General features: G+C 40.6%; 1 protein-coding gene across 1 annotated transcript in view; it reads right to left on the bottom strand.

The window, feature by feature from the left end:
* Positions 1-16,706: 16,706 nt before the first annotated feature.
* Positions 16,707-26,883, bottom strand: part of vwc2 (von Willebrand factor C domain containing 2) — a 51,163-nt gene continuing 40,986 nt past the window's right edge. Inside the window, exon 4 of the mRNA XM_032554079.1 lies at positions 16,707-18,870. Within this exon, the coding sequence (XP_032409970.1) occupies positions 18,728-18,870 (143 nt within the window). The 3' untranslated portion in view covers positions 16,707-18,727. The remainder of the gene's footprint in view (positions 18,871-26,883) is intronic.

Raw genomic sequence — 26,883 nt, forward strand, 5'->3', positions numbered from 1 at the left:
TCTCTGATGATTAAAAGACGATGCAGTAAAAATTATCTATTTCATTTCTCTAAAGTAACAGAAAAATGTGTGACGTCTGACCTGGAAGAACGAAACAAAAAAGACACAAAAAAGACCCAATAAATGTTTTGCTGATCAATCTGGTCCAATTTGGTCGAGTAATAATCTTCACTTGCATGGCACACTTTGTTATTCTCGTTTTGATAGATTTTATAATCAATAAGTTTCTCTCCATGCTGACAATTTCATGTACTGTATGTCAGAAAAGGCATCTTCCTGTCAGTTCCATCTTCAGTCATGGCCAGTTATATTTAATTTATTCTAATTTTATCATTTATTATCATTTGTGTTGTTTTCTGTTACTATCACCTTCAGGTTTTTCTCTTATGTTCCTTTTGCTTTCGCCTCATTCTGCCCATCTGTTTAGTTCCTCATTTGTCTTTCCCAGCTGTATCAATCAATTCACCTCTAATTAGCTCTTTCTGTTCCTTTTGTGACCAGCTGCATTTCATTGAACATATAATTGCGCAACTTGACATTTAGAAAATAAATGCGCTCAATGGAAACACGGATATTTTGACAACCGTTTTATTTCAAAAGTTTTGCCGCATCAAAATTGGTTTATTTCACAAAACTGCAAGGGAAAACCTTTTTTAACATCTCGCGAGTCACATGATCAACAACCGGATGTTGTCATTGGCGCAAACCACGAAGAAGAAGACGGCAGGAAGTGGTAGGAGGATCGTGGTGCGCCATGTGCTTTAATAAGTTATTGTGTGGGAAAAAAACGAATTTTACTGATTTTATTTGTGTTTCTTATTTAATGCAAAGACCGCAATCAAAAATTGTGTTTTTTCAACGTGGATATTGACAAAGTTTTGCGCAAATTTGTAACGGAAACGCAGCTACCTCCTCCTCCTCTCAGTATTCCTAGCTTCCCTGTTGCTTCTGCTGTTTTGTTTCTGTTTCTTTGTCTAATCAACCATTTTGAAATGGATGTTAGTGTTATTAGAATTAATGTATTTATTGATTTTTATGTAATTAATTAACAAAACAAAACCACAGTCTAACATGCTATGAACCATCTCCATCAGATGTATCTTTGAGTAGGTCAGACTGATGAAGTTTTGTACATTAACACAGTTTAATGTCGCCCATCAGTTCTGCTACATCTTGTGTGTTTGTTCTGCCGCAGTTGTTATGTTTTCACAACCTGCAGCGACTAATATATCACAGTGAGGAAAATGTGTTGCGAGAGTGAGGAGCAATTATTATCCACAGAAAGCTGCGACACAAAAATGTGTTTTGGTGGCAAATGATAAACAGAAGGTTTGACCCTGCCTCGGGGTTGTTTTTGTTTTTTTATTGTCCGGCATTTTAAAAAGGTGTCTGCCGTTTCTCCACGTGCCCACTAGATGGCGTACTAAAGCCTGTGTGGTGAATGACGCCAGAGGTTAAATCTGTGCGTGCTGCTCTGCTGTTCAGTCATTACAATGCAGTGCACAGGTATCAATTTTATTCAAATAAAAATGATTAAGCAACTCCAGATTTCTCCCCAAACAAATAGGAAAGTGAGTTTTCAAACGAGCTGCTGTTGGCTGAAAGAACAACTTCAAATATGAGCTGTTTGTAAAAGTCCTCAATGTACTAAATGGAAAATATGTAAATTGCATGAAGGCAAAAAGAGTTTTTAAACAAAGGGAGTAATCTGGTGACGGAGCGAGCTTGAAAGAGCCGTCTTCCAGTCAACCAAGCAAGGAAACAAAAATATTATATGCCTCACTGTCCACTAATTAGTCTGCTTTGTTGTGTGAAATTAGTAGAAACGGAGTCAATATGCAGTTTAAGCCTATAGGTGCGGACAAAGGCGTGAGCCCTCGCCGCATGTGGCTGATTGGTGCCGTTCTTCTCGGGAGGTGTTTGTTTTAAAGTTAATGTGTCCGAGGCGATGATGGTGATGCATGCTGATAGACGATTTTTTTTCCTTTTTTTTTAAACTCGAGCCTTCATTAGCAAATGTAAACACCCAAGAGCTGTTGAAAAGAGGGAGTAAAAATAGCCTAATTAGAGTTATTCTGATAACTGAGTTGTGAATATGCCCACAACTCCCACACAAAGCCCCCCCTCACCCAAACACACACACACCCACCAACACACACACACACACACTTCACACAAGAGAGCAGAGCAGCAGGGATCAAATGCAGCCTGTTTTAAATCATTTTTCAAATAAAAACTAAACAATTATCTGCTTCAGTGATGGAGTTTATAAGAAGTCTAAGGAAAATTCTTCTAATGAAAATGGCTCCAGAAGTCCAAAGGGTTTAAAGTCCATTATTCCAAATTCTACATTCATCTTATTGTATTCCTGTTCTGCTTTAAATCTCATCTTCTGTTACATTTTGTAAAGAAGCTTAAGTCAGAGTTGACTGTTTTCTTTTGCTTTTGCAGAGGATCAGACATTCCTGGAGTCATTATGACCTTGTTACTTTCCCCTGTGTTATTAGTCAGCTTGTCTGCCTTTCTCCAGACTTCTCCACCGTCTCAGAAATTATTTAAATCTCAAATCTTGCCCACGGTGCAAAGCAGCAGCAGCAGCCACTAATTTGCACAGGCTGAATTCATCTGAGAGAAACTGTTGCTCCAGACTGAGAGGCGTTGTTGTTGCAGCTGCTGCTGCAGAGAACCAACAAAGCTCTGATCAAGTTGTGAATCAGATTCAGTTCTGTTAGTCTGAATCTGAGCGGTTCTGGGTTTGGTATCCATACCGCGCTCTGTTCCTCTGCTGGAAGGTGTAACAGTGCAGAGAGTTGGATCGGTTTGAAAAACTGAGCTGAAGCAAAAGTGATGTAGTGGCTATTTAAGAGACTGAAATGGAGAATTCAAAAAGCAGCACCTTTCGAATATTTCTGGCTCTAATTTGGTGATGCAGAGATCCATAACTCAGAGGGGAGAGGTTGTTGGCTGAATCACGCACATTATGGAAGAGTGTCAAGAAGAAAGTGATTATTTAAAGAAGGCTTTTAGAAGAGCAGCACTCCTGGCAGATTAGGCCAAAATTAAGCTTCAACACGGTGAAATATGGAAGTGGCAGCATTATGCTGTGGGGATTCTGTTTTTCAGTGGAGACAGGGAAGTAGATCAGAGTCAATGGGGAAATGAATGGAGCTAGATCGAGGACAATACTGAAAAAAAACCTGAGAATGAGATGGCTTAAACTAAAACATTTTCATGTGTTAGAATGGCCTAGTCAAAGTCCAGAGTTAAAACCAATTGAGAATGGTAACACAAGAAAACTGATGTTTACAGATTCTCTCATATGCAGATGTTCTCAGCTGGTGGAGTGATGAAAATAAACATCCCTGAAAGTTTGGTAAGTATTAATTCAGGTGTGACTGAGCCCAAATGCATGCCACACTTTTAAGATTCTTACTTCCCTCTCCTTTCATACATGTAAAACTACATAACATCGTTCTAGAAAACCAAAAACATATTGAAAATGTGTTTTTAAGTAAAACGTTCAAGGTTTCTAACTTGATAAATACAACCTGAGGTACAAGTTTAAAAAGTTTTATTAGTGATAATAAAATACAAAACGGTTTTCCTTCGTGACCCAAACTTCCCAAAAACTAATTACTCAACACAAGAACAAAGAAAAGAAAATCATCTTGTGACTTTTGGTCATTGTGAATCAAACCATATTCATCTACTGTAATGGCCCAGTCAAAGTCCAGACTTCAATGCAATACATAATTTGTGGAAATGTGGCAAATTGATCACAGATGTGCTCTGTCCAATCTAACTCTGTTTTACAAAGAATAAAAACAAAACATCTGCAGTTGTGACGTTTTATGACTTGAGTGGGAATTCAAGCACATGCCACACTTTTCAGAATTTTATTTATAAAAATAAATATAAATTTCACAATGATCTACATCGTAAAACTAATTAAAACACATTGAGGTTTATGATGATAATGTGACTAAATAAGCAAAAGGCCAGTAGATTTATATAAGACTCTCAGAAATAATCATATTTCATCATCACTGAAGTTTTAACAACGAGCCTCATCAGCGCTTCATTCATTACGTAGAGCGCGCGCTGCCATCTCCCCGTCCATTTGTCTTGTCAAACGATGATAACGGAAGAGTTTATTAATAGCATAAAGGCCGCGAGGTGCGGATCAGGGGTTACGCGCATCACGCTGTAAAAGACGGACAATTGATTACTGTCCAATGAGCGCGCGTGCATAAGACTGGCCGGCACGCGCTCGGTCTCCTGCCGCGCGTGGCACCTTCAACCATTTGGAAAAATCCAAGCAGAGCGTAGAAGAAGCTGGAGAGTGGCCCCGGGCCTCGGTGCAGCGCTGCCTCGCTGCCCTCGGTGGCTCCAGCTCCCCGCTTGTCACACTCACTTAGCTCAGCGGAGTAATGAATCCGCCGCTGTGCATTTTTCATGAGGGAGGCGGGGGAGAAAAATCTGCTCCTTATGATGCCTTTAATATGGAAGTCTTCACACGCCGCGCCCCGCAGCGCCCCCTGCGGGCTTCCAGGAGGCTGCGTGATGTCTAATGTTAACATTCCCCCAGGGGAGGAGTCAGCACGGCGCAATGTCACTTTCAGTGACGAATATGTTGACTGCAGCGCGCGCGCACTCAGCTGGAGATCAGGGGTGGATTTGGATTTAACACCTGCTTCAATCTGGAGGGAGATACTGGAAATAAATGGCAGAGTCAGCCAGTTAAATGCTGCGACCTTCCAGAAACGGTGAATTATTCAGGATGAAAGGGAGAGGAGAACATTTAAATTGGATTTGCGGTTTGGACTGGATTTCTAGAACCTGGAAAAGATGGCGGCTCTGCACTGGAAGCCATTACTGGGCAGCTCAGCTGGAAGAAAGGCCCACTGATGGAGGAAGGACAGAGAGAAAGAAAGAGGGAGGGAGAGGAGATTTAAAAAAGAAAGAGAGAAACAAAGCAGAAAATCACAACAGAAAACATCGACACAATGGTTACACAACAGGAAGGAAGGAAGTATAGAGACAGAAGGAAGGACGTAAGGAAGGAAGATAGGGAAAAAGGAGTGAAGGAATGAACTAAGAAAGAAGGGAAGGAGAAGGAAAGAAGAAAAGAAGGCAGGAAAGAATGCCGGGAAAAATTGAAGGAACTGAAGAGTGAAGGAAGTATTCATTCTGGAAGGAAGGGGGTGAAAGAAGGAAGGATGGAAGGAAGGGAAGGAGATAAGAAAGAAGAAAGGATAGGAGGGTAATATAAATATAAAACCTCAGAACAGGAGTTAGCATTAAAACAGGAAGTAAATAAAGCATTGAGCGGATAGAAAAAAATCCAGACTACACTATAAGGAAAAGTACAAAAAACTCCAACAGGAAGTCCTGCTCACCATAAAAAAAGATCAAAAATTGGGGCCAATATCAATACCTGATATAATTATTGCTGTTTTGGCCGATAACCAATATTTACCAGTATTTTATATTTTTTATATATGATTTTGATAGAAAATACTTCTCTGCTTCAGTTAAATTACCCACAAGCCTGTGAAACAAACAGCAAAAAGATGGAAATAAATATCAGTTGTTAATACCAGTCCAGTTTTATCCATGTATTGATATGTTAAAAATACTGATGTTGAATGAAAGATTTTCTAAAGCATGCATGCAATAAAAGCAACTCCAGGTATATTTTTGATGAGGGAATAAGATTATAACATGATTGAGCTCAAAATAGTCGATTTTCCCTGGTGTTACCTCTTTAATGTTTCTGTTCCCTTTGAGAAATCACTTTTGCCATCATAAATAACTTTTAAATATGAAGACTAATCACCTGATTCTGCATTTACATCCTTAGTTCTGGATACAAAGGGATGGAAACCCTTTCAATCAAATGTAACAGAGCATGTTCGCTAGTGTTTAATCCAGGTCACCTAAACTGATACTAAGCCAAAACCAAACAACCGTTTATAAGATCATTTCTGTTAATATTTAAATAAAATCCTGCTGAGTAGCTGACCTGCAGCTGACTGACTGGTTCAGACCTCAGAAGAATCCAGTCTGATCTATCTAAGAATCTGAACAGGTAAAACAGACAAACTGTGAAGAGCGCAGACATCCAGCTAATCGCTAACTCATTTAGCATGAGCTGCAGGCAGAGCGAGTGAAGCAACAGGTGGAGTTGGACTTAACTCAGTTAGCGTTATTTGATTCTGTATGTTGCACTGAGGAAAACGTCTTTTTTTCAGAGATCATTCCTCCCTCCGGTTTCCTTCTCTCTCATCTTTTCATCCTCTGTATGTTGGGACAGCAATTACATTTTTGATCGAATGCCACCAAAAGTTTTCATTTCAGCCACTCTCATAAACACACACATTCGGCATTGAATAGAGAAGAAAGATTAACAGGAAGTGGTGGTTATCTGGTTATGGATGTTCTCCTGAAGCCATCATTTTGCTTGAACTCTTGACTTTTGCACTTTGGCCCTTTGATTTGATCTCATTACAAGACAGCATGTTTCCCGTCTATGTTTTTAGTTTGAAGGATGGTAAAGGAGGTAGAAAAAACAATTAATGTTGAAGATCTGCAGCAAAAAGTGCCATCTTGTGGTTACCATGTCTCCATGGCAACCATTAGACTGTCTACGAGCCACAATGTTTTTCTTGTTCTATCACAAATGTAAACATGGAGTTTGCTAATCTCTACAGGAACTAATTTAGATGTGTGCGTTTTGGTGAGGTATGTTCACACCACTTGAATCTGGTGTGAACATGTGGAGACGTATCTCAGACTCACTGGTAAGTACGGCGGAGGATCCGTTAGCCTGGGGGTCGGTTTCTCCTCCTCAAGCTTTGGGAACTTTGTTAAGAGTCCAAAACATTGTACACTTACTGAAATCCAAAATACTTCAGATAAAAACTGACATCTAGTAGTAGGAGGATGATGATAAACACAAAAATGATTCAAGACACACCAAATTAAGCTTCATCCATGTCCATCTTTGTCCCAGAACAGAGGAGAGAAACAGGATCTAGAAAGTTGGTGTCAGGAAGAACGGTCAAAGATCTCTCTGTTTGTGAACCATTGCAGAAGAAGCCTAAGTGCTGTCCAGCTGGCAGGCGGGACGTGTTGTACAAATTACTCACAGCAGGGATGCAAGTACAAGTGGTGCCAGTAATTTCTGAACAACAACATCTATTTCTAATAACTCATTAATGTGTTTTTCCTCCTAAAATGTGAGGTTGTGAGGTGAGCTGGAGGAGGAGAAGGCACACCATGTATGGAGGAATTATCTGTCCTCTCTGCAGCCATCTGGGGTTCAATTCCCAGGAATTTAAGGCAACATGTGAACAGTTGGTCCCATTCAGTCATGTGAATTAAAGGGACGTTATGCAGAATTTTAGAAACGACTAAACGTTGAAAATTCCTGCGCATGTAAAACATTTTAAACTATAAAGTGTTTGTAAAATGACTCATTCAAAAATTAACAGCAATAATTTGTGTTATTCAGCCTGATATAAGAGAAAAGAACATGGTGACTCATTTATTAGTTATAATTTCACATTTGTCATTCATTTATACATTTCAAGGATACAAACTAAATATTAAACTACGGAGTTAAATATTTAGTTCGCTAATAAAATATTTATTTGTAAATGTGAGTACAAACTAAATATTTAAGTGGCAAACAAAATATTTATCTCTGAACTAAATATTTAGTTTGAAAATTTATCTAAGTTTTTAGCTTGCTAACTAAATATTTAGTGTGGAACTAAAACTTTGCTAAATATTTATTTTAGTTTCTACCTAGCTAACTAGTTTAAAGATAATTATTTAGTTTGCTATCTAAACATTTAGTTTGGAGCTGACATTTAGGCAGCTACAAACTGTTTTAAGATAGCTATTCTATCTTAGAAGAAGATAGAATAGTTTTACAAACCGGCAAACCTCCTGCAGATTCATCATTACTCACAACTTCCCTTTTCATCTGTTCAGGCTCTTCCAGCTGAAAAACAGATCCATTCACATCTGTAAGGCCACTCACAGTAACCTTGGGCTTTATACGAGACGCCAGGCTGCTGCAGAATGTGCTTTTAAAAAAAAATAAATAAAAAAAATAAAGTAAATAATGACCTTCCACACATACCGCTGTTTTTCTAACGGTTGTAAAAAGTCAAAAATTGAAGCAAACAAATGCATCCATTCAAGTCTGAGAAGCAGCATGCAGCCACTCATGCAGAGAATGTATGGAAGCCGTCTGAAAATAACATTGGATATGCCTGCATTGGTAAAAAGTGCCAGACCTTGTAGCAGGGAGCTGCAGGAACGAGGAGCCTGAAATGAAACGGACTCATGAAGAGGCTGTGGATTAGGAGCTCTGCTGTGATCCGGCATAAAAGGCTGGTTAACAATACATCATTTCTACTTTTAGGAAACATTTTCTCTGCTCTAAAAGAGACATAAGAGCCTCCACTCCACATTCCTGCTATTGATCCGTGCATAATAACAACTCAGATTTTCAATTACATTCAGGACGCTGCATTAGCCAAAGACACGCTGAAGGTAATGGACTTTTTTGGTCACAGAGACAGATAGACTTGTTCCTTTGAGGCCTCAGTTTTCATTATTAATCCCCTCTTCTCCCACCAAGGTTGTTTCCTTCTGCTCTGATCAAGGTAAATTACCTGCTTTACTAGAAAACCAACAGAGTGGAACTCCACTTTTTACAGTGTGTGACACGGTGGAAAACGTACAAAATCAGAAACATTTGGCAAGACTGTTGCAAACAGATAGACAGTTTAGAGGAACTAGTTTTCATTTTATTTTGTATTTAATTCACTCAATTATAAATATGAATAGTTTGTGTAACAACTGAAAGAAATCATGAATGAAAAGGAGCAGAAAAACATATATACTTATAACATCTGCACCCAATTTACATAAAAATCAAATTAGCTATTCATATTCGTATTTTGCCTCATTTCTCTTGCAATAAAATATTTTCACTTGTAACCGGACTTGGTCAGATTTTGTGTTTTTGCAGTGTATGGGGGAGTTTACCTCTTCTTCCTGCACAACTGAAGCTTTTTATGGTTCCAATCTCCTGATTTGGTGAGGGAATGAAAAATTGGAGCTTGGTTACTCCTGCCAACCAGCCGAGATAAGAGATTTCTGAATGGTCAAGGAGTTTTTATTCCTCAGACATTTAATATTATATTGTGTAGACTGGAGTCACCTGCTTGTCTCTGAATGCAGCAGAGCGGGGCTGCACTCCAGGTTGCTAAGATTTTCATTTAGTTGTGTGTTTTTAAAATGCTTTAATGCTTTGGGATGTTAATTTGTCTTTTTTTGCTGCAGTGCTGTCTTCTGGGAAAATGGAGTGAGTACCAAACATTTTTTGCACATTTAGTCATTATCTACCATTTGCATTCATTACTAGAATTACCGTTAGAGCATTCCTGCAGCTTTCTGTTGGGTTGTAGTGAAATGTTTTGTTGATTTCCAGCATTTTTAATGCATCTGTTCTACTTTGGGGTTACCTGTTTTTGTGAGTGCATGATTTTTTTTAAACAAGTATTACCAGGTTTATTGGGTGTTGTTTGTTTTGTAACTCAATTTTAATCCCATTAAGCCAATTTACTCACATGTTGTCTTTTCTTAAATAATGTGCAGCATAAGTTAAAAAGGTTAATGGTACAACTTTTTATTCTCTAGCGGTGAGCGTGGGAGAGTTTTTCCCCCACCTCTACAGTCCTCACTGTGGGGGAAATTACAAACATGGGTTCTCATCAAGCAGAGCAGAAATAGGCCTCATGTTTTATTTCCACCCAGGGAAACAGAGTCATTGATTCCTAGAATGGTAGAAAAAAGAAGTAAAGTACAAATGAATAAATGCCTGAGTTGGTTTTATTTTAAGACGATTGAGGCATTCTTTCGAGGTATGTATGATTATATTACTTTAGAAGTGAACAGGTTAGACTACCCCTACAGGTTGCACAAAACATGTTCGTCACATTTTTTGCCCAAATCATGCATAGAGAGATTTTAATCTGCTCAGATTCAGAATGAGATATTTTAGAGCGTCTGTCACTTTAAATCCAAATAAGCTGCTGCTGGTCACGGCCCCAACTCAACGTTTACACTCAGAGGTGAAAATGGCTGCAAATAGATGCACAACTATACAACCGAAAAGCATCAGTAGAGCCTCCTGCATGACTGCCAAGAATGCAGCAAGTGGTTTCTGGATGGTGGGACAACAAGAGCCCTTGGTCTGTTTTTAGAAGCAGTAGAAACTGAAATGGAAGTATAGAAATGGGAATTTTGGAAAGTACACCCTCTGTAAATTTTCTGACATACCTTAACCAACAAAATTATCTGCTTCTATAACTTCCTTTTTCTTCTCACAAGCAGGCGCACATGTGAAGGTTTGTTTTTTCTTAATCTGACTCCTCTAATGGTTTTCATAAACCCATAATAACTCCAGGCGATGTGCTGCAGCACGTGAGCCGCTGGCTAAGGCACTAACACCAGGCTCTCTGTATCACGGCCTGTATGATAAATTACAGTTTCAGGGCTAAGAAATGAAAAAATCCAACAAGATGAATGTTGTGCTGCAAATACAAACACTTAGTATTCCACAGAGCCGCTTCTTTATGATAGCAGAACCATCAGCCTTACTATCTGTGGTCTAACAGCAGCTTATGCAGATGTGCCCGGCTCTCCAGCTTCTACAAAGTGTCTTCTGCAAGCAGGTCACATTGGCAGCGTCTGTGTGCCGCGGATGAAATTGTAACGGTGTCCTGTGAAACGCTCCAAAGCCTTATCACTCAGCTACCTGGCCTTTAACAGCCGCTGATGGAAAGGGACAGATTGAACCTGCAGTCACTGAAAGAAAATAGGAGATATTTGCTTGCTCCATGGTTTGGATTACCTCTTAACTCCAAAACAAAGCCACATAAGTTGTTTGATTTCCATCTAATGCTCCGATGTGCCGGAGCACATCTGTCACTGTGTGAGGTGTGACTGGAGAAGCAACTCCACTCGGATCGAGGAGTCGCAATTGTCGCTGTCATCTGGCGGCCAGCAGAGCCAGAGAGGTAAAATTGGAAAAGTGAATATGTTGCTAATGGCGGAGGAGAAGAGCTGGAGCTATAATACCTAATCTATAGAAGACAATTTCAGGCCCCAGACGCTGGAGAGCCGAGCGCTCGATCCAGAAGCGATTCGCTCGGATTGATCAAGGAGCGTCGTAATCACATGGGAATGATACACGCGGGCTGCAAGGAGTGTCAGCAGATTCAAAGGTGGGTTTAATGGATTTGAAGAGATGTGCTTTGAAATGATTTCAGAGGGCACAAATAGAATCCTCAAAGCATCTTAGCAGCATTTAACAGCTGTCCGCTGAAATTAACGTTCAGCTACAGTCGACGGGATCTGGGGGAACAGAGGCCTGGAGTTTCCTCAGCAGGAATTCAAAGAAACCCTCACTTCCTGAAAGAACAATCGGAAATCTGCTAATGAACCGCGCAGCTGCAGATAACAGAGCCTTATTAGCCTGAAAGCCTAAATGCACTTACAGATAAAACCGCCTTTTCTTTCATTCAAACGGCTAAAAGCTTGGCGCTCCCTCTGAAACTGAAATTGAAACCCTGCAAACGTGGAATGAAATATTCATAACCTTCAGCTGTCGTCGCGCTCTTCCTGTCTCAAGATAAAACGCACAACGACAACAGAAGAAAAAAAACACAATCCGACATAATTATTCACCTCTAATGAGTGAGGAGAGCTGAGCAGCCGCTCGGCCCACCGGGCCTGGCGGCAGAGCGCGGGACTTCCTGCTCTGCTGCTAACAGCAGCTGCGGCGCCTGCTTCCTGCAGATACCGCTAATCTAAAGTTCCCAACTCTGCCGGCTGGAGATGCAGGCAGGTAGCTTTTCTTTTTCCTGTCTCATGAGCTCATGGAACATTTTCACCTCTGTTCAATCTTCTCTGAGCTCTTCATGCATTTGATAAGACGGCAAACAGCGGCGCCACTGACACTCATATTTATGGAGGAGAAATCGTAACTGAGGTCTTCAAAACTTTGATTGAATTTTGCACAGAAGTGGTTTGATTTAAAGCTTCAATCAAGTTGCATCTTCCCTCTGAGATTTTACAGCTGAGCGAGAGTCAAATGCATTTACTGGTGAGCCGTCGCGCTTTGAGACATTCCTCCTGAGTTTTTACATCTGCCAATTTGACAACATGAAACTAATTTATTAAGATAATAAAAGGAGATGTATTGAAAATAGCAGAAGGCTTTACAAACAAAACCTTGGATATATTCATCTTGCGTTGTAAACGACTCCACTTTTTCAATGCCTGACAAATAAAATCCAAGGATAAAAATGAGATTAAGAGATGCATTTTTTATCATCCCATTCAGATATTCAGTTATTCGTACGTTGGTGTTAATAATAAAGCATCAAAGTTTCTTTTAAGTGACAAAATACGAAAAAGGTTCAAAGGGTGTGAATACCTTATGAATGACCTGAGGTAAAAGTTTAAAAAGTTCTGTTGTAGTATTGATAATAAAGTAATGAACAGTTTCCTTCAGTAATGTAAACTTTGGTCAAATGAATTATTCATGAGAACAAAACATGATGCGATGACTTCTCTGTTTACATGATGCTGATGAATCTCTGAGGTGACCTTTTATCACGTCCTGTTTACTAAAGATCTGATGGCGTAGCGAAAAACAGATCAAATCAAATGTAGACAGGCTAAAGTAAAGCCTGGAAGAGGCTGCAATCAATAGCTTAGAAAATTAAGGTAATTATATCATCATTTGCTGCCTTTTGATTTATAAAATCAGTGACAAAAACATTTTTACAGAGAACAAGAAAAGTTTGAATTTACACCAGCCAGTCTAAAGGAGAAGACATTAATAGTGAATAAATCCTTCCTTCCCTGTATAACTTTAGGTTATAAAATCATTATTTTTAAAGAGAACTTTTGATTCTTTCTTTTCTTGAATGTTTTCACACCTGATAGTCCAGTAAACGTGGTTTGATTGAACCAAAGTTGCACATTTTTCTACATTTTCAGTTTCAAGCTGTATTGTCAAACCAACCAAACTCTTTGAGCAACCTGTTCCCCTCCTCGCCTGTGGGGGCGCTGCACCAAGAATCCTTGAAGGAAACAACACAGAAATCTCAAAAGACACAAAATGCAAACAAAAATGGAGTGGCATAAGATTTTAGGTTGTAGGATTTCTCTTTTGCCTTTGGTAAAAGACTAAGAGCCATTTCTCTAGAGTTTGATTAAACTCAAAATACAGGAGCTGATGAGTTCAAGAACATCTGCACTTCTTCCTGTTAAAATGAAATTAAATAAATAAATACATTTCTACCACAAACTGGTGAAGGATGAAAAAAAAGCTTTACTTTTACCCCAAATTCAGTTAATACACCGTCTTTAGGTCCACAGGCCTCACTTAGCATTTAAGTGTTGAAGTACATAAGAGGTCATTTAGAAAACCACAGAAGAAGAATGGGTTGTTTATAACGGCTGCAGATAAAAGCCTCATCTCTTCAGAGAGACTATCTAAGCTAAACTTACAAAAGAATGAACCACAAAATGCAAATCTACTCCAGAACGAACGGCTGATAAAAGAAAGCAACAAAGGTATTCCAGTGGACTAGTCAAAGTCCAGACCTTAACTTCTTCATAGTGCTCCAATAATATCTTAAGACAGCTGTGCAAAAAAGAAGAGAAAGAATTGAGGCCAAAGTCTTGATAAACTCAAACAGGAACGGTTATTGGTGGGGTGTACTTACTTTCCCGTCATTGAAATAACCTTTTTTCTGTACCTCTCCTCTTTAACTTCAAAAGATAACACAAAGGAAACAACCAGAGTTGAGGACGGATCCCTCTGTGACCTGGAAGCCCTCCGGCGTTGTGTTTCACAACAAGCAGAGAAGAGAACAACAAGTGAAGGATTTTGATGCATGAGGCCAAACAGAAAAAAAGAAACCTTTCTCACATCCAGCCCACCAATTTTTAGTTTCCAGCTTCCTGCTGTTCAGAATTTACTGGAGCTGTTTAAGGATCCATGCTGTGGTGGAGAACAGAAAGCGGCTCGACTTTATCCTGTCGAAATGAACAGGAAATGTCTGCAGCAGCATGTCTGGATGACAGCGTATGCTAATCAAAGCTTCCACATAGTTTTCAGCATCACAGATGTGTGTTGCTCTGTGCTCTAATGCGCCCTCATACATGTGATCCCAGATGCCGGCTTTCTGAACAGTTAGACAGATGGTTCATCTTTTTCATCTTTCCTCAACCTTCTGTTGATTTTATAACCTTCCCATAATCAAAATTCATGAATTTTTCAATCTTTTGTTGCCTCTGGCTCTCAACCTCTGACATGTTCTGCAACATCAAAATGGATGTTTTTGTTACTTTACAGACATCTAATTTATTTCATAGTTAAAAACATATCTTTTTAGAATTGGTTGTACTCAGAAAGGCCTTTATGTCTGCAAGACATTTATTGCTGCATCTTATGTCTGAAGCTGGCTGGATTTCTGCTTCCGTTTGTTGACCACTCCAAGCATTACTCCACATGATGCTCTATTTTAAAAGACAGAGGCTGACTGATTGCTGTAAATGAATAATGCATTTCATCACCTCCTGTAATATGAACACATTTCATCTCAGCGCGCAGCGTGCATTGTCCGGGCCGGGGCAGAAGCCTAATTACATGGTTTCAGCTCTGGGAGAGGCCGACCTAATCTCTGATGGGCCTTTCCAACAGATGTGTCCAATTAATGGCCTCTCTTTGATGGAGTTTAGATGCCTTCTTCTCTGGGAATTTGGTTTCAAAGTGAAAGACTCTGCCTCGTTTCTGACGAGCAGACTCCATATCCTCTCTTAATCACAGCTTTCTTCTGCCCACAAATCCAGTTTTGAAAAACTTATAGCAGAAACCAGATATTCAGCGTCTCACCACTCTAAAGTTTTGAGTTTTAGGTTAGTAAGGACTACCTATTTTTGCTAGATGCCAAAATAAGAACAGATAGAGCTTTTTTAATAACTTAACTTATGGCTGGGACACCAAGGCGATCCTTTTGATTAATTAATTACATAGATATTAATGGATTAAAATGTTTAAAACACAATTAATTGCATTGCTTTTCTACATCCGTATGGAACCTTTGTATTTACATTTTTCTGGTACACCGTAAATCTGACACACAAACAAAATGAGAACAAAACCGCATAGGACGAGCATTTGGGGTTAAGTTTTTGTTTCAGAAATCGATCTGATGCGACGCTGGATAAGTTTACCGTTGAGTGCGCAGAAGACGAACGTAGACGTGAAACAGCAGCGCTCAGTTTACGGCAGTAACAGTGGACGGCGCCATCTATGGGTCGAGTTCAATCGACAGCAAGATCATAAGACGAAGGAAGCAAATATAGAACTGGCTGGCTGGCTCCATCCATCCATCCATCCATCCATCCATCCATCCATCCATCCATCCATCCACTTCCTCTTTTTCAGGATTGGCTCATGGGACCATCGGGTTCAGGAGAGAACCGTAGAAATCCCTCTTCCACCAACATCCAAACCGGAAAAATGAAGTCTGCTTTACTAACAGACAATGACAAAAGAAATAACCAGTTTTAATGTCTGGTTTCAACTGTAAAATAAATGTCCTAATCTGCAGCTTGTTAATGACCAGGGCAGGGACAGCAGGACCATTACCCCTCAGCAGGCGAGCTGCATGGGAAATTAGGCATTATCCTGGCAATATGAATGAAAACAGAGATAATATCACAGCAAATCTCTTTGGAAAAAGGATAAGAGGGAAAACAGGCACACGTCCTGCGCAGCGAGGATGAATGGATTTGTTTTGATTGAAGCTCTTACAGTAAAAAGAGGCAGAGGAGTGAGGATCTTAACAGCTCTGTGGCCCCCAGCTGTTCTGAAAGGAGCCTGTCGCGTAGCGTACCACGCACTCAGGCTTATTTACCTGGATCCCGCTGTCTGTCTGACGGGCACGTCTCGCTGCTGGAGATGCACAGCCGTCCGGTTGTCTGGCAACCTCTGAATCAAAGAGTTTCACAGCGTGGTCTGGACATGGCAGAGGGGGCGACACAAAGAGCGCAGAGAGACAGAAACACAACACCTGCACCCGTTTACCACAGCCTGCCCACGGCTGCTCATAACCCCAACTTAAATTATTCATTTTCATTTTGATCTGCCGGTCGATCGGCCACGACAAGCCGCATTCATTACTCCACGAGCCGATATTGAAAACGAAGGCAGGAAGAATGTGAAGCAACTGTGTCGAAATCCTTGAACTAAATTGGAATCAGCGGCGCTGCAGCCTCCTGTCTGGCCTTTATTAGCGAACTCAGAAATCCAGAGGCGGCTCAGGACAATCAGTATTCTCACCAGTAACATCTTCCTGTTTATACTGTGATGCCTCTAGCAGCTGGAAATGAAGCTGCAGGTAGCTTCTCATCCTCTTGACAGCTCATTAAATATTTACCTGCAGCTTTCACACAAACATATCCCATCCCAGGACTTCAGAACCGGGGGAAATGTATACGCCAGAGGAGGGGGATTTGTTCGGATTTGTCCCGTTTAACAGGAACTGTGGGATATCTGGCAGAAAAAGGTTCAATCAGTCCATCTCAGTAACGAGTCGTGATTCAAATAAAAGCAGAAACATTTTTATTCATTTGTAAGACCGTCAATACAAAACACCACCGACATGGACTATAAAAAGTTACTATTTGAGCATTTACAGAGCACAGATTGGCATTTGTTTCAAACATGAACACCAATACGAAGAGAAATACAAAAAAGCACTTTCAAATCAAAGCACATTTGAACATCCAGAAAAGATGAAAGAAAAGCAGAAACAGTCGAGTCCTTTTGAATTATCCCTCTGGTTTCGTTTCACTGCAGCGCTGCTTCGCCAAAGTATTCACACCTTTGATTTTCGTTTCACGTTTTTCATGTTACAAACTTCAGCATGTTTACTGGAATTTTTGTGATGGACCAAGAAAGCAAAACAAAATAGTACATGGGGGTAGAGTGGGAGGAAAATGAAACATGCATGTCAAAACAGTGACAGGTGAGACAGCTCACGACTCTGAGCTTTCTCTCTACCACATTTACGCACATACAGGATGAATTTCTGACATACTTTTTCTTGGCAAATTGGCCAGAAAGCATTTGTCTTTCAACAGCTATTCAATTGGATTTAGGTCTGGACTTTGATTAGACCATTTTAAAACAGGTGGACTCTTCTCTGATCCAGTGATTTCTATAGATTGGTGGTAGTGGATTTAATTGGGCCAGAGAGGAAATTGGGGTTGGATACAAATGCAGAGTTCCTATTATAAATGACTTTGTTTTAGTCCATCACTTAAAATTCCAGTTTCACATTTCACTGTCTGACTGTTCGGGGGTGTGAATACCTTAGCAGTTCTCAGTATTGATTTTGAACTTGGTCGTCTTACACAGCAAACATTTGGCCACCTTTGGTTATAAAAAGATGGTCTGGTCTGCACTTTGGTGGTAGAGAGATTGGTGTCTAAAGTGGTGTCAAGACAGAAAGGAAGGAGTTCTGCTGGGACGGCTCAGAACTGAAGTTAGGCCATGTGTCAAGACTGGTGTCAGGAGTGGAGTTGGACTGGTGCAGGGACTGGTGCAGGGACATCTGTTGGGACTGGTCAGACCTGAAGTTGGGCCATGTGTCTAGGTGTCAAGAGAGGTGTTGGATGAGTTCCAGGTGTTGTTACTGGTCTTGGGACTAATGTTGGGACTGGTATTAAGATTAGTGTTGGAAGGTTGTAGAGACTGGTGTTAGGGCTGATATTGGTCTGGTGTTTGGACTGGTATTGGGTCTGGAGTTTGAGGTGGTGTTGGGTCCGATATCAAGACTGGTGTAGGTATTTCTGCTGGGACTAGTGGTCGGAGCAGTCAGGACCGAGTTGGAACATTTGTCAAGATTGTGTCAAGAGTGTTGGACGGGTCTGGGCCTAGTGTGGAGACTTCTGCTGGTGTTAGAACAGGTTCAGCCAGTTAGGACTGAAGTTGGGCCTGGTTCCAGGATTGCTATCTGGACTGTTATGAGAACTGGTGTGAGGACTGGTAAGGACTTGTGTTGGAATGGACGTTGGGCAGGTTTTGGGAAAGGTCTGAACTGGTTTCTGGCGTGGTGTTTGGGGTGGGGTATGGACTAGTTTCAGGACAGATTGAGTCAGGCGTCGTTATGAGCACCGGACTGGTGTTGGGTCAGGTCACGATGACACCACATGTTCAGACATTGAGGTTTTTCACCTCTAGAGACAGCTGTGTGTGTGTGAGCGTGTGTTCTGTACATTCCTTTGTTGTTGTTGACCTCTGGTCCAGTACATTGCTTATTAAAATACAGAAATTATAAAAAATATCTTTTCACTAGTTCAGCATGACCTTATATTTTGAATATATTCAGAAATAATTTAATACATAGATAAATAGATAATCTGTGTGAAGATTAGAAACTTTCAGAAAAGCATTGTCAGTCGTTGGGGAGTGGCTGCTGTATAAATGCTGAATTGTTGGAGCGCCGCTCTGACCCTGATCATCAGTGGACTGGGTGAGAGTCCGAGAGTGTGCATGTGGTTCGGCGAGGGTGTTGCCTCCTCCGCCCCTCCTCACCTGTGCCAGTCTTTAGCTTTGTTAGCACTCGTTTTTACTGCAGGTGGCCTGCCGCTCGATCTGCCACGTGCCCTCCTCATACGTGCAGTAGCAGATTGTGCAGTCATCAATCTTCACCTCTCGCCCAGCTGGTATCACCTCTGTGTCCGCATAGCAGTTGGGCCCTGTGGGTGGTACGGGGAAACAGAGAAACTAGTGAAAAAGGAATAGCTTTTGAATTGTGCTTGAAAATGAAATCTCCAATGGACTCAGCTTTTTTTTCATCTGTTTCTTTTGTGTTGCTGGCACCGTGTCACATTATCGAGGTCAGACTCTCAATCAGGACACTGAAAATGCATGAATATCCTGAGCTCCTGTGGTTTTATATGCAGCAGGAAGTGAGCTGGGGTTAAAGTAAATGAGCATAAATGTAATGAGTTGTGAGCTAACGTGGTTTTACTTAAGCTCTGCATATGAAAATGGAAAAATACTTCTACTTTCAGGTGCTGGAGTCACTTTAAAGGTTCTCCGTCTGTGCTTTCAGCTTTACGACCAACCAAGGACACAGTCCAATGTTTGAAAAAGAGGCGTAAGGACAGATGACACAATTTAAAGCCACTCTCTTTGTGTCGCTTGAAGGATGCCGATCAGTTTGAAATCCTGCCAGCTCAAAGAATTTCATCAGCCTTGAAGCAGGTGAAGTGTGACATAAAAGCATCCTGTAAATTGTAACTTTCGGGTGAAAGAATTTGTTTCTGTTACTTCTTTTCATTCTGTAAACCAGCCAAAACACATTAAAGGATCAGGAAATCTGACCTGCCATTAACACAGTGAATATTTCACTTTATTTTTACTCCATTCTCTTCAGTAATGGAGAAATCTCAGTTTTATGTTGGGCTTTTAATTATTTGAAAAGTTAATAAAAGAACAGATGGGTCACGACTATACAGGGAGACTGAAATATGTGCATACACTCCCAGTGGTGTTTGGGTAAAAGTCTCTTAACAAGTTTTATTTTCAACAGATACACCCATTTTGTGCAACATACCAATACCACTGCTAAAAGCCCCACAGCCTGCAGCTATCACCACCATGAATGACAACTGTTACTGTTTTCCTATTCTCTGAAGAATTCCTCACCTTCACTTCAGTAAATATTTATGTTATTCACCTAATGGCTGCTGGAAATGGCATCATGGCAACAAATGGACCTGCAAGGTCCAGGAGGTGTAGACAATGGACAGGTCTCAGTCTTAAGTCTCGTTTGATGATAAAACTATTTCAGTCGAACCTAAATGACTTGATTTTAGAGCATTTTTCTTGGCTGCCACTCATTCGTTCCAAGTCTATTAAAACTTGCTTCACTGTGGACAATGCTGGTTTCCCAACACATTAATATTCATGGTAGGCTTGAGCTTCAGTAGTTCCTGGGTTGCTCGTAAACATTTAAAGAATTAAGGTGATAGTCCAGTAGGTTGTTCCATTTTCACACTAACCCAACCCAGATCGAGGTTTGTAACCAGACCAGAGTTCACTTTTCTAGTCCGCATCAGAGTTTGATTACACGTTCACATTCTTAGTTGTTTAGAAATGGCTCCAAAAGACTTTTATAAATCTTAAATCTCCACAGAGTGCCTTGGATTTTCTCATTGCTCTGAATACGACCCAGTTCAGTTCTGTCAGACAAATCTTTTTCTGCTGCCAGTTGCACTCAAACACGGACACCGAACAGGAGTAAACATTCTTTAATGGCAACATTTTGCATGTATGTCTGTGACGTGCAGTGAGGTTCATAACTGGTGAGGCGCTGACTTAATCTCTGCCTCACCTGACCGCACGTCACTGGTCTGCTTATAGTTGAACCTGTTCATACAGGTTTGACCACATATGGATGAATGAAAATCCAATCCTGCCAGCCATTCCTCGTTAAATCACTAAAGCTTGTTGATTAATCCACTCAGGAAAAGCGAGTCTTCAAATAAATCATTAATAACCTCAAATTAACATTCATTGCCATGCAGGCGACGAGTGTTTGTAAACTAACTGGAAGCAAATGTCTGAACCAAAGAGTCTTTGAATGCGGCTGTTTAGTAAAAAAAAATGTGACCCTCGCATTTATAAACAGAGAGCAATATTCCATGCACAATATTACTTAGCATATGTGTGAGCAGAACTTTTAAATAACATGCAGCCTTTTCTGATCACTTTAACATCCAGTGGGTAATAAACAAATAACATGAGTTTCTTTATATCACAGTGAAACAGCCAATGTCGCCTCTGCTGCACGCTCTGTGAATTCAGTGCAGAACAGGTTATTGGTAAAAAGATAAAAATATTTCTGAGGAGAAGAAGCCAGAGAAACACTCTGTGTTTTCTGACGGACGTAGAGGCTATTCAAGAAGACATTTTATGAGAAAGAAGATTTCTGTTTGACAGCATGTATTTAGATTTCTCATGCCTCTACCAGATGATATGCTCCGGAAAATACAAACTTACATCAGCCACATTTTAAACAATCACACTGACAGAGATTTGTATTTAGAGAGGACACAAGAAATGAGCCTGCAGAGACAAAGAGGAGCCTTCATGTTCAGTTTGCTCCAATTCGTAGCTAAACTAGTCACAAATTAAAGTTGATTAGCAATTGTAGAAAATATCAGGCAGTTCTCTTTTGGGAACACATAACTTGCTAATTGCTCTAAGTTTTCTAACCGTTTCCTACGTAACAAGAGAGTGTGAATTTCTTTTCACAATGTAAATCTCAGAGGAGTCCATTCTGCTTCCACAGAAAGCATTAAAGGACATTGTTTTGCCTTTTGTTGGAAGAACCAATCATTTTAAATTCAGCAGATTTACAAACTTCTCTTTGGAATAGATTCATCTTCAGTAAAATAATCTTGTTATAAAAAAGTACGGCTTCTTTCTGTTCAGTTTCACATATCAGAATATGAAAATCACCTTGTGAAACAGCGAGTTATTAAAAGGAAAGTTAATCTAGATAATTAAATAATCTTCCATAGGTGTGAAAAAACTGACTAAAAGCAATAGTTGGGACGTTTTGCTACTCTGGAGCGTACAGCTCTGTGCTCACACAACACTAAAGTGTAGAGACATCAGCAAGGACTTAAGAGAAGCAATTGCTGCCAGTCGCCAGCGATTTCAAAACTATTCATCCAGCCATTATCTACACCTGCTTATCCTTGCAGGTTCTCTGGGGGGCTGGCGCTTATCGCTTGCAGTCATTTGGCAGGAGGCGAGGGACGCCCTGGACAGCCTGCAGTCCATCACAGGGCAGCACAGAGACACAAGACAGGCAAGCATACACACTCACACCTGAGGACAGTTCAGAGAGACCAATTAACCAAACAGTCTGGCTTTCAGGGCGTTTTCACACCTGATAGTCTGATAGACTCTGTTCTATTGGGAACCAAAGCTGCAACACTTGTTCCATTTTCAGCTGCTGTGGTTTTCTTTCTCTCTGCTCTGAGTCCAACCAACCAAACACCTTCCCTTTGAAAAACCTATTTCCCTCCTTGCCTGCAGGGGCGCTGCACCAAGAACCACTGAAGGAAATGACATGAAAACCTCTGAAGAAGACACTGAGTGCAACTTCCTTCTTCACAAAACGGAAACAAAAATGAAGTGTCAGATTTTATTGCTTGTATTTCTGTTTTGCCTTTGGCGACAGACCACGAGCCATTTCCCCTGCTAGAGCCAGACTAGAGCCTTTGTCTTGATTGTATTTACCCAGAATGCCCTGCGCTGTAGTCCGCTTCCTATTTTTGGAGTGATTTCCAGTCCACTTGGCGTTCACATGTGTAGTCAAGCAGCATCAGAGTTCACTTCAGCCAAACAGAGATCGTGGGCGAACCAGAGTTTAGGTCAGAGTTTGATTGCACATTCACACCTTCGCAAACAAACCGGACTTTCTAGGAAAACAAATTTGACTTCAATTAAAACGGACTAAACAGAGCTGGTATGAATGCACTGTTAGCCTGTATAGGGGAGGAAACCAGAGAAACTGGATAGAACCCACACATGCACACACAGAGCATGCAAACTCCATGCAGTAAAACACTAGCAGTACTGCCATCTGTACCACTGTGCAATCTGATTACAAAACTATTTAAAGTTAAATGTGAGGCGAAGTGTCTGACAAATCATTTTCCAAGCAGAAAACATTCTAAGAGCTTCCTGTTTTCGTACATATGGAGTGTAAACACAAAGCCATTAGCAGTGGCCTTTAAAGCAAATCATTCTATGAGGAGAAACATGATCTTTGGGTGAAAACTTCAACACAGGTTCACTCCAAGATCAGATTGTGGAATGTTGCTAGAAATGGCAAAAAATCCAGAAATCTGTCAGCCTCTACAGCCTGCAGCTACAGTTCAATTTAATGACAAAACCTATTAGGAAGAGAAAGCAGGAGAAAACTTCTCTCTGAAATGAATATGGCAGTTTGACTTATGTTTGACTTCTAGGTAAAAGTAGAGATGTTTGGCCACAACGTGCTGCCTGGAGAAAAACAAGCGCAGTATATCAGCACAAAGTCTGGATAACAAGAAGCACAGAGGGCGACAGCTGATTATCCAGACTTGTGCAGACTCAGGACTTCGGCACCTTGCAGTCAGAAAGTGAACCATTAACTCTTAATGCTGTGGTTGAGGCCAAGCCGAGCTGAGCAGAAACCTCGGTGAGCTGACGCAACCATGTTGTGAGAGACTGATGATGCTGTGTTTAGTTTCTCACTCACAGCTTTTCCATTTTGGCTTCATCTTTGTTTGAGAAACAACAACAGTGTAGGCCGGGTGCTGGAGCGCATCCCAGCCATCACTGGGCGAGAGGTTGACTCTGCTGAAATAGATTTCTATCAAATCCATCATTAATATGTCGATATGGGCTGGAAAATAAGACAATATGAACCCAGACACATATTTTTGATTTCCAGAAACATCCCACTCTAGATCAGAGACATGAGTCTAATTATTAGTATCTTCAGTTGCTGTATTAGTTTTACTTTCAGACGTCAGATCTCTTGCTGAGTTCTGTGATGTTTTTTCATAAAATTCAAGCTATCCATCAAAAATGAGGCTACATGCAACAGGCTGGATGCGCTGCCCTGTTTTATTTATTTGTTCCAGTGGAAAATGGGCTCTCACATGTGAGCGTTCATCGATTGCTTCCCATAATAGCGTCCCGGTTAGAGGAATATGACAGGAAGAACAGTGGAAACATCAGATCCAAGGTCTGGGAGCTGCTGGAGTCGGCGCACGTTTCACACAGCAGCTGGTTCTTCTGCTAACCGATGCTGAGCACGTCTAACATGCAGGAATCTTTCCACTGGGGTCCCCTTAAAGACAAAATTTATCACGTTTCCCTACCTCTCTTAATTAATCATCCCTCGGCCTTGAATCTGCCTAAAATAGATTTTCCACTGGCCTTCATTACCATGCCCTTCAAACTGCTGAATGACCATTCACGGTTTATGCAGCGGAGCGTATTTACAGGCGAAGTCTGAGATCCCGGCAGGGGAAGAGATTCATCTGGGATTTACAGAGATTACGCTGAATTCTCAAGGACCATTTATCCCGTCCTCTTTCTGGGATTCAAACGTTTAACTCCAGCATTTTTTTACAGACTGCCGGCTCTGGCTTTGGTTGTGGGATTGCACATTACAGGTTTTCAATTACTCATTGTTCCACAGCAGTAAAGCACAAATCTTGCTGAGGGCGGATTCTATCCTCCAATGACCTAAAGGTTGGAAAGCGCGTAAGAAAAAGTCAAATTAAGGAGTGTTGCGCAGCGCTTTAATAAAGTTCTGAAGTGGAGCCCAGGGGACTGTTTTTTCCTTTTCCTATATTGCAGGAAATTGGCTCTTGCTAATTGAAGTTTTGATGTTAAGAAGCTGCTGCTAAGAACAGAGCTCAGTATGTGGCCAAGACAAATGCAAAACAACAAAACTATGACTGGAGCAAAGCCTTTTGAGCTGTTTTTGCTCCTTTACAACTGAAAATACGATGGATCTTATTGGGATTTCATCACAGACAGCAGAGCATCGTTAAGTCAAAGGGAAATGATGCAAATTTTTGTGTAACTAAAACAGTTTTACATCCAGTTTCCTGAATGAACACTTTGTAAAACCATCTTTTTCTTTAAAATTACAGCTGTGAGTCTCCATAACTAAAGATGCAAAAGATTCCCAACTGGAGTGTGGTCTTTGACTGGACCACTCTGACACAGGACTACCCTTTGGTCTATTGATCATATTGTGTTTTGTTTAGTCACTGCTGAACAATATGTGTGATTAACCCTGAAACAAAATCAAGAAGCGATCTGATACAAAGACCATCTGGTGAACACAGAGCAGCAACGTGATTAAAACAAGGCAGAGACAAAGAGAGGTTTAATCACCACAACAGGAAGAAGTTAATATGCTCCACTGATTCCTCCCAGCATTTCTTTCCATAACCAATCACTGGATTTTTGTTGTATAAAGTGTGAGTGCATTGTCTGATTGCTGCTTTCTCTTTGGAAAATGTGTTTGCCTGCAGTGAGTGGACAGGAAGGAAGTCCTTAAGCAACCAAATCCTGAATCCCTCAACAGAGAGAAGAAGTTTTCCAATTTTTAGTTTTATCAACTCAACAACTCTGGCCAACTTCCCTTTCTCTGCTGAAGAAAATCTCAGTGTGAGGACGGCAGAAACACCTGAAGTACTGAGAAACCAACGAGTTTCAGCTGCTGACCTTCATCAAGATCATTACAAAAAATCAGTTTGCCATCAAACAGATGGAAAATACTAAAGCTAAAATCCTCTAATACTCAAGACCCCCTCTAAAAATGAAAAACTGTCTATTTTAATGCTTCAAATACCAAATGTACCTTAATATGCATTAATATGAACAGTGGAAACCGTCTTATAACTAGCGCAGAAGTTAACATCTACAGTTATATATACAGTCTTATATCTGCTCTTTGGGTTCAGCCAATCAGAACCAGAGAAAATAACAACATTCCTGGATTGGCAGCTTTCCAGACGTCAGTCAGTAACATTTCATCAAGTTATCTCAGCTTCCCAAGCTGCATTTTCATTGGAATATTTTAACTATGCTCTACGAACACAAGCTGGTGTGACCACTAAATACATCTAAGTTGGTTTATGTATTTTTCAGTGATGTTTTAATTAATTCTATATATGCATATGCTGTTTGTTGTTGGTTTCTTGGTTTTGTTTTCTCTCTTCCTGCAGGCCTAGAGGCAGATTTCTGGGCTGTTGACTTGTGTTCCTTCTTTCTCTTGTCTATTCACGTCTCTTTCCCTTTAAACCTTTTCTCCACTGTCTTTTCTCCTTTCTTTTCCATCTCCATGTCCCTTAAAATTGAAATAAACTTAAAGAAATTTCTAATACAGTTTCATATACATCAAGTTGAGCATCATAGCAAAATCCATAAATACTGAGCCACCTGAGTGGGGCTGAACTGTAAACCAGATCTCTGTCCCTTCTTCATGCACATTGGAAGCAGATGAAGTTGTTTCCCACAGCATGATTCTACCACCACCGAGCTCTGAGACGCTGAAAGCTCAGGATATTGTTCTATAACTTAACCTTCATCGTTCTCTCTGACCTTTCTGCTGGGTTCCTTGGTCTTCAGGAAGCTGTTTGTTCTCTGATTTTCTCTAACAAACCTCTGAAAGCCTCACAGAACATCTGGATTCGTAATAAATTTAAACTGTTCAGGTGAACTAATGAGTGGATGTATCACAAATATAGTTGGATTACGCTGGATTTTATTTAGGGGTACTGGAGTAAAAGGCACCGTTCCACTTTCTAAAATGATTCTTTATGTGAAATAAAAAGAAAAGCATGTATAATTTCCCAACTACTTCACAATAATGTGCTAATTCTTGTTCCATAAAACACATTCTAGTGCACGCAAACACACACAAAACAGTATTTTCTGAAGCTGCTAAATTGGAACAAAAATGTCTTTTTTGTATGACAGACAGTCTGTGAGATTTGCAGTTTTTTGTAAACTAAATGCGCCTCGTTCAGAGCCAGAGGCTGGGAAGAAAAGTGCTAATAAATCATCTATTATCTCTGGAGTCGGCCAGCAAAATATCAACACAGCGTGAATTGCTTTCGAAGAACAGGTATGGCATAACAATGGCTATTTCCCTTAGAGTAACAGGGTCTTCAGCC

Source organism: Xiphophorus hellerii, chromosome 22, assembly GCF_003331165.1.
Source record: "Xiphophorus hellerii strain 12219 chromosome 22, Xiphophorus_hellerii-4.1, whole genome shotgun sequence".
Classification (NCBI taxonomy): Eukaryota; Metazoa; Chordata; class Actinopteri; order Cyprinodontiformes; family Poeciliidae; genus Xiphophorus; species Xiphophorus hellerii.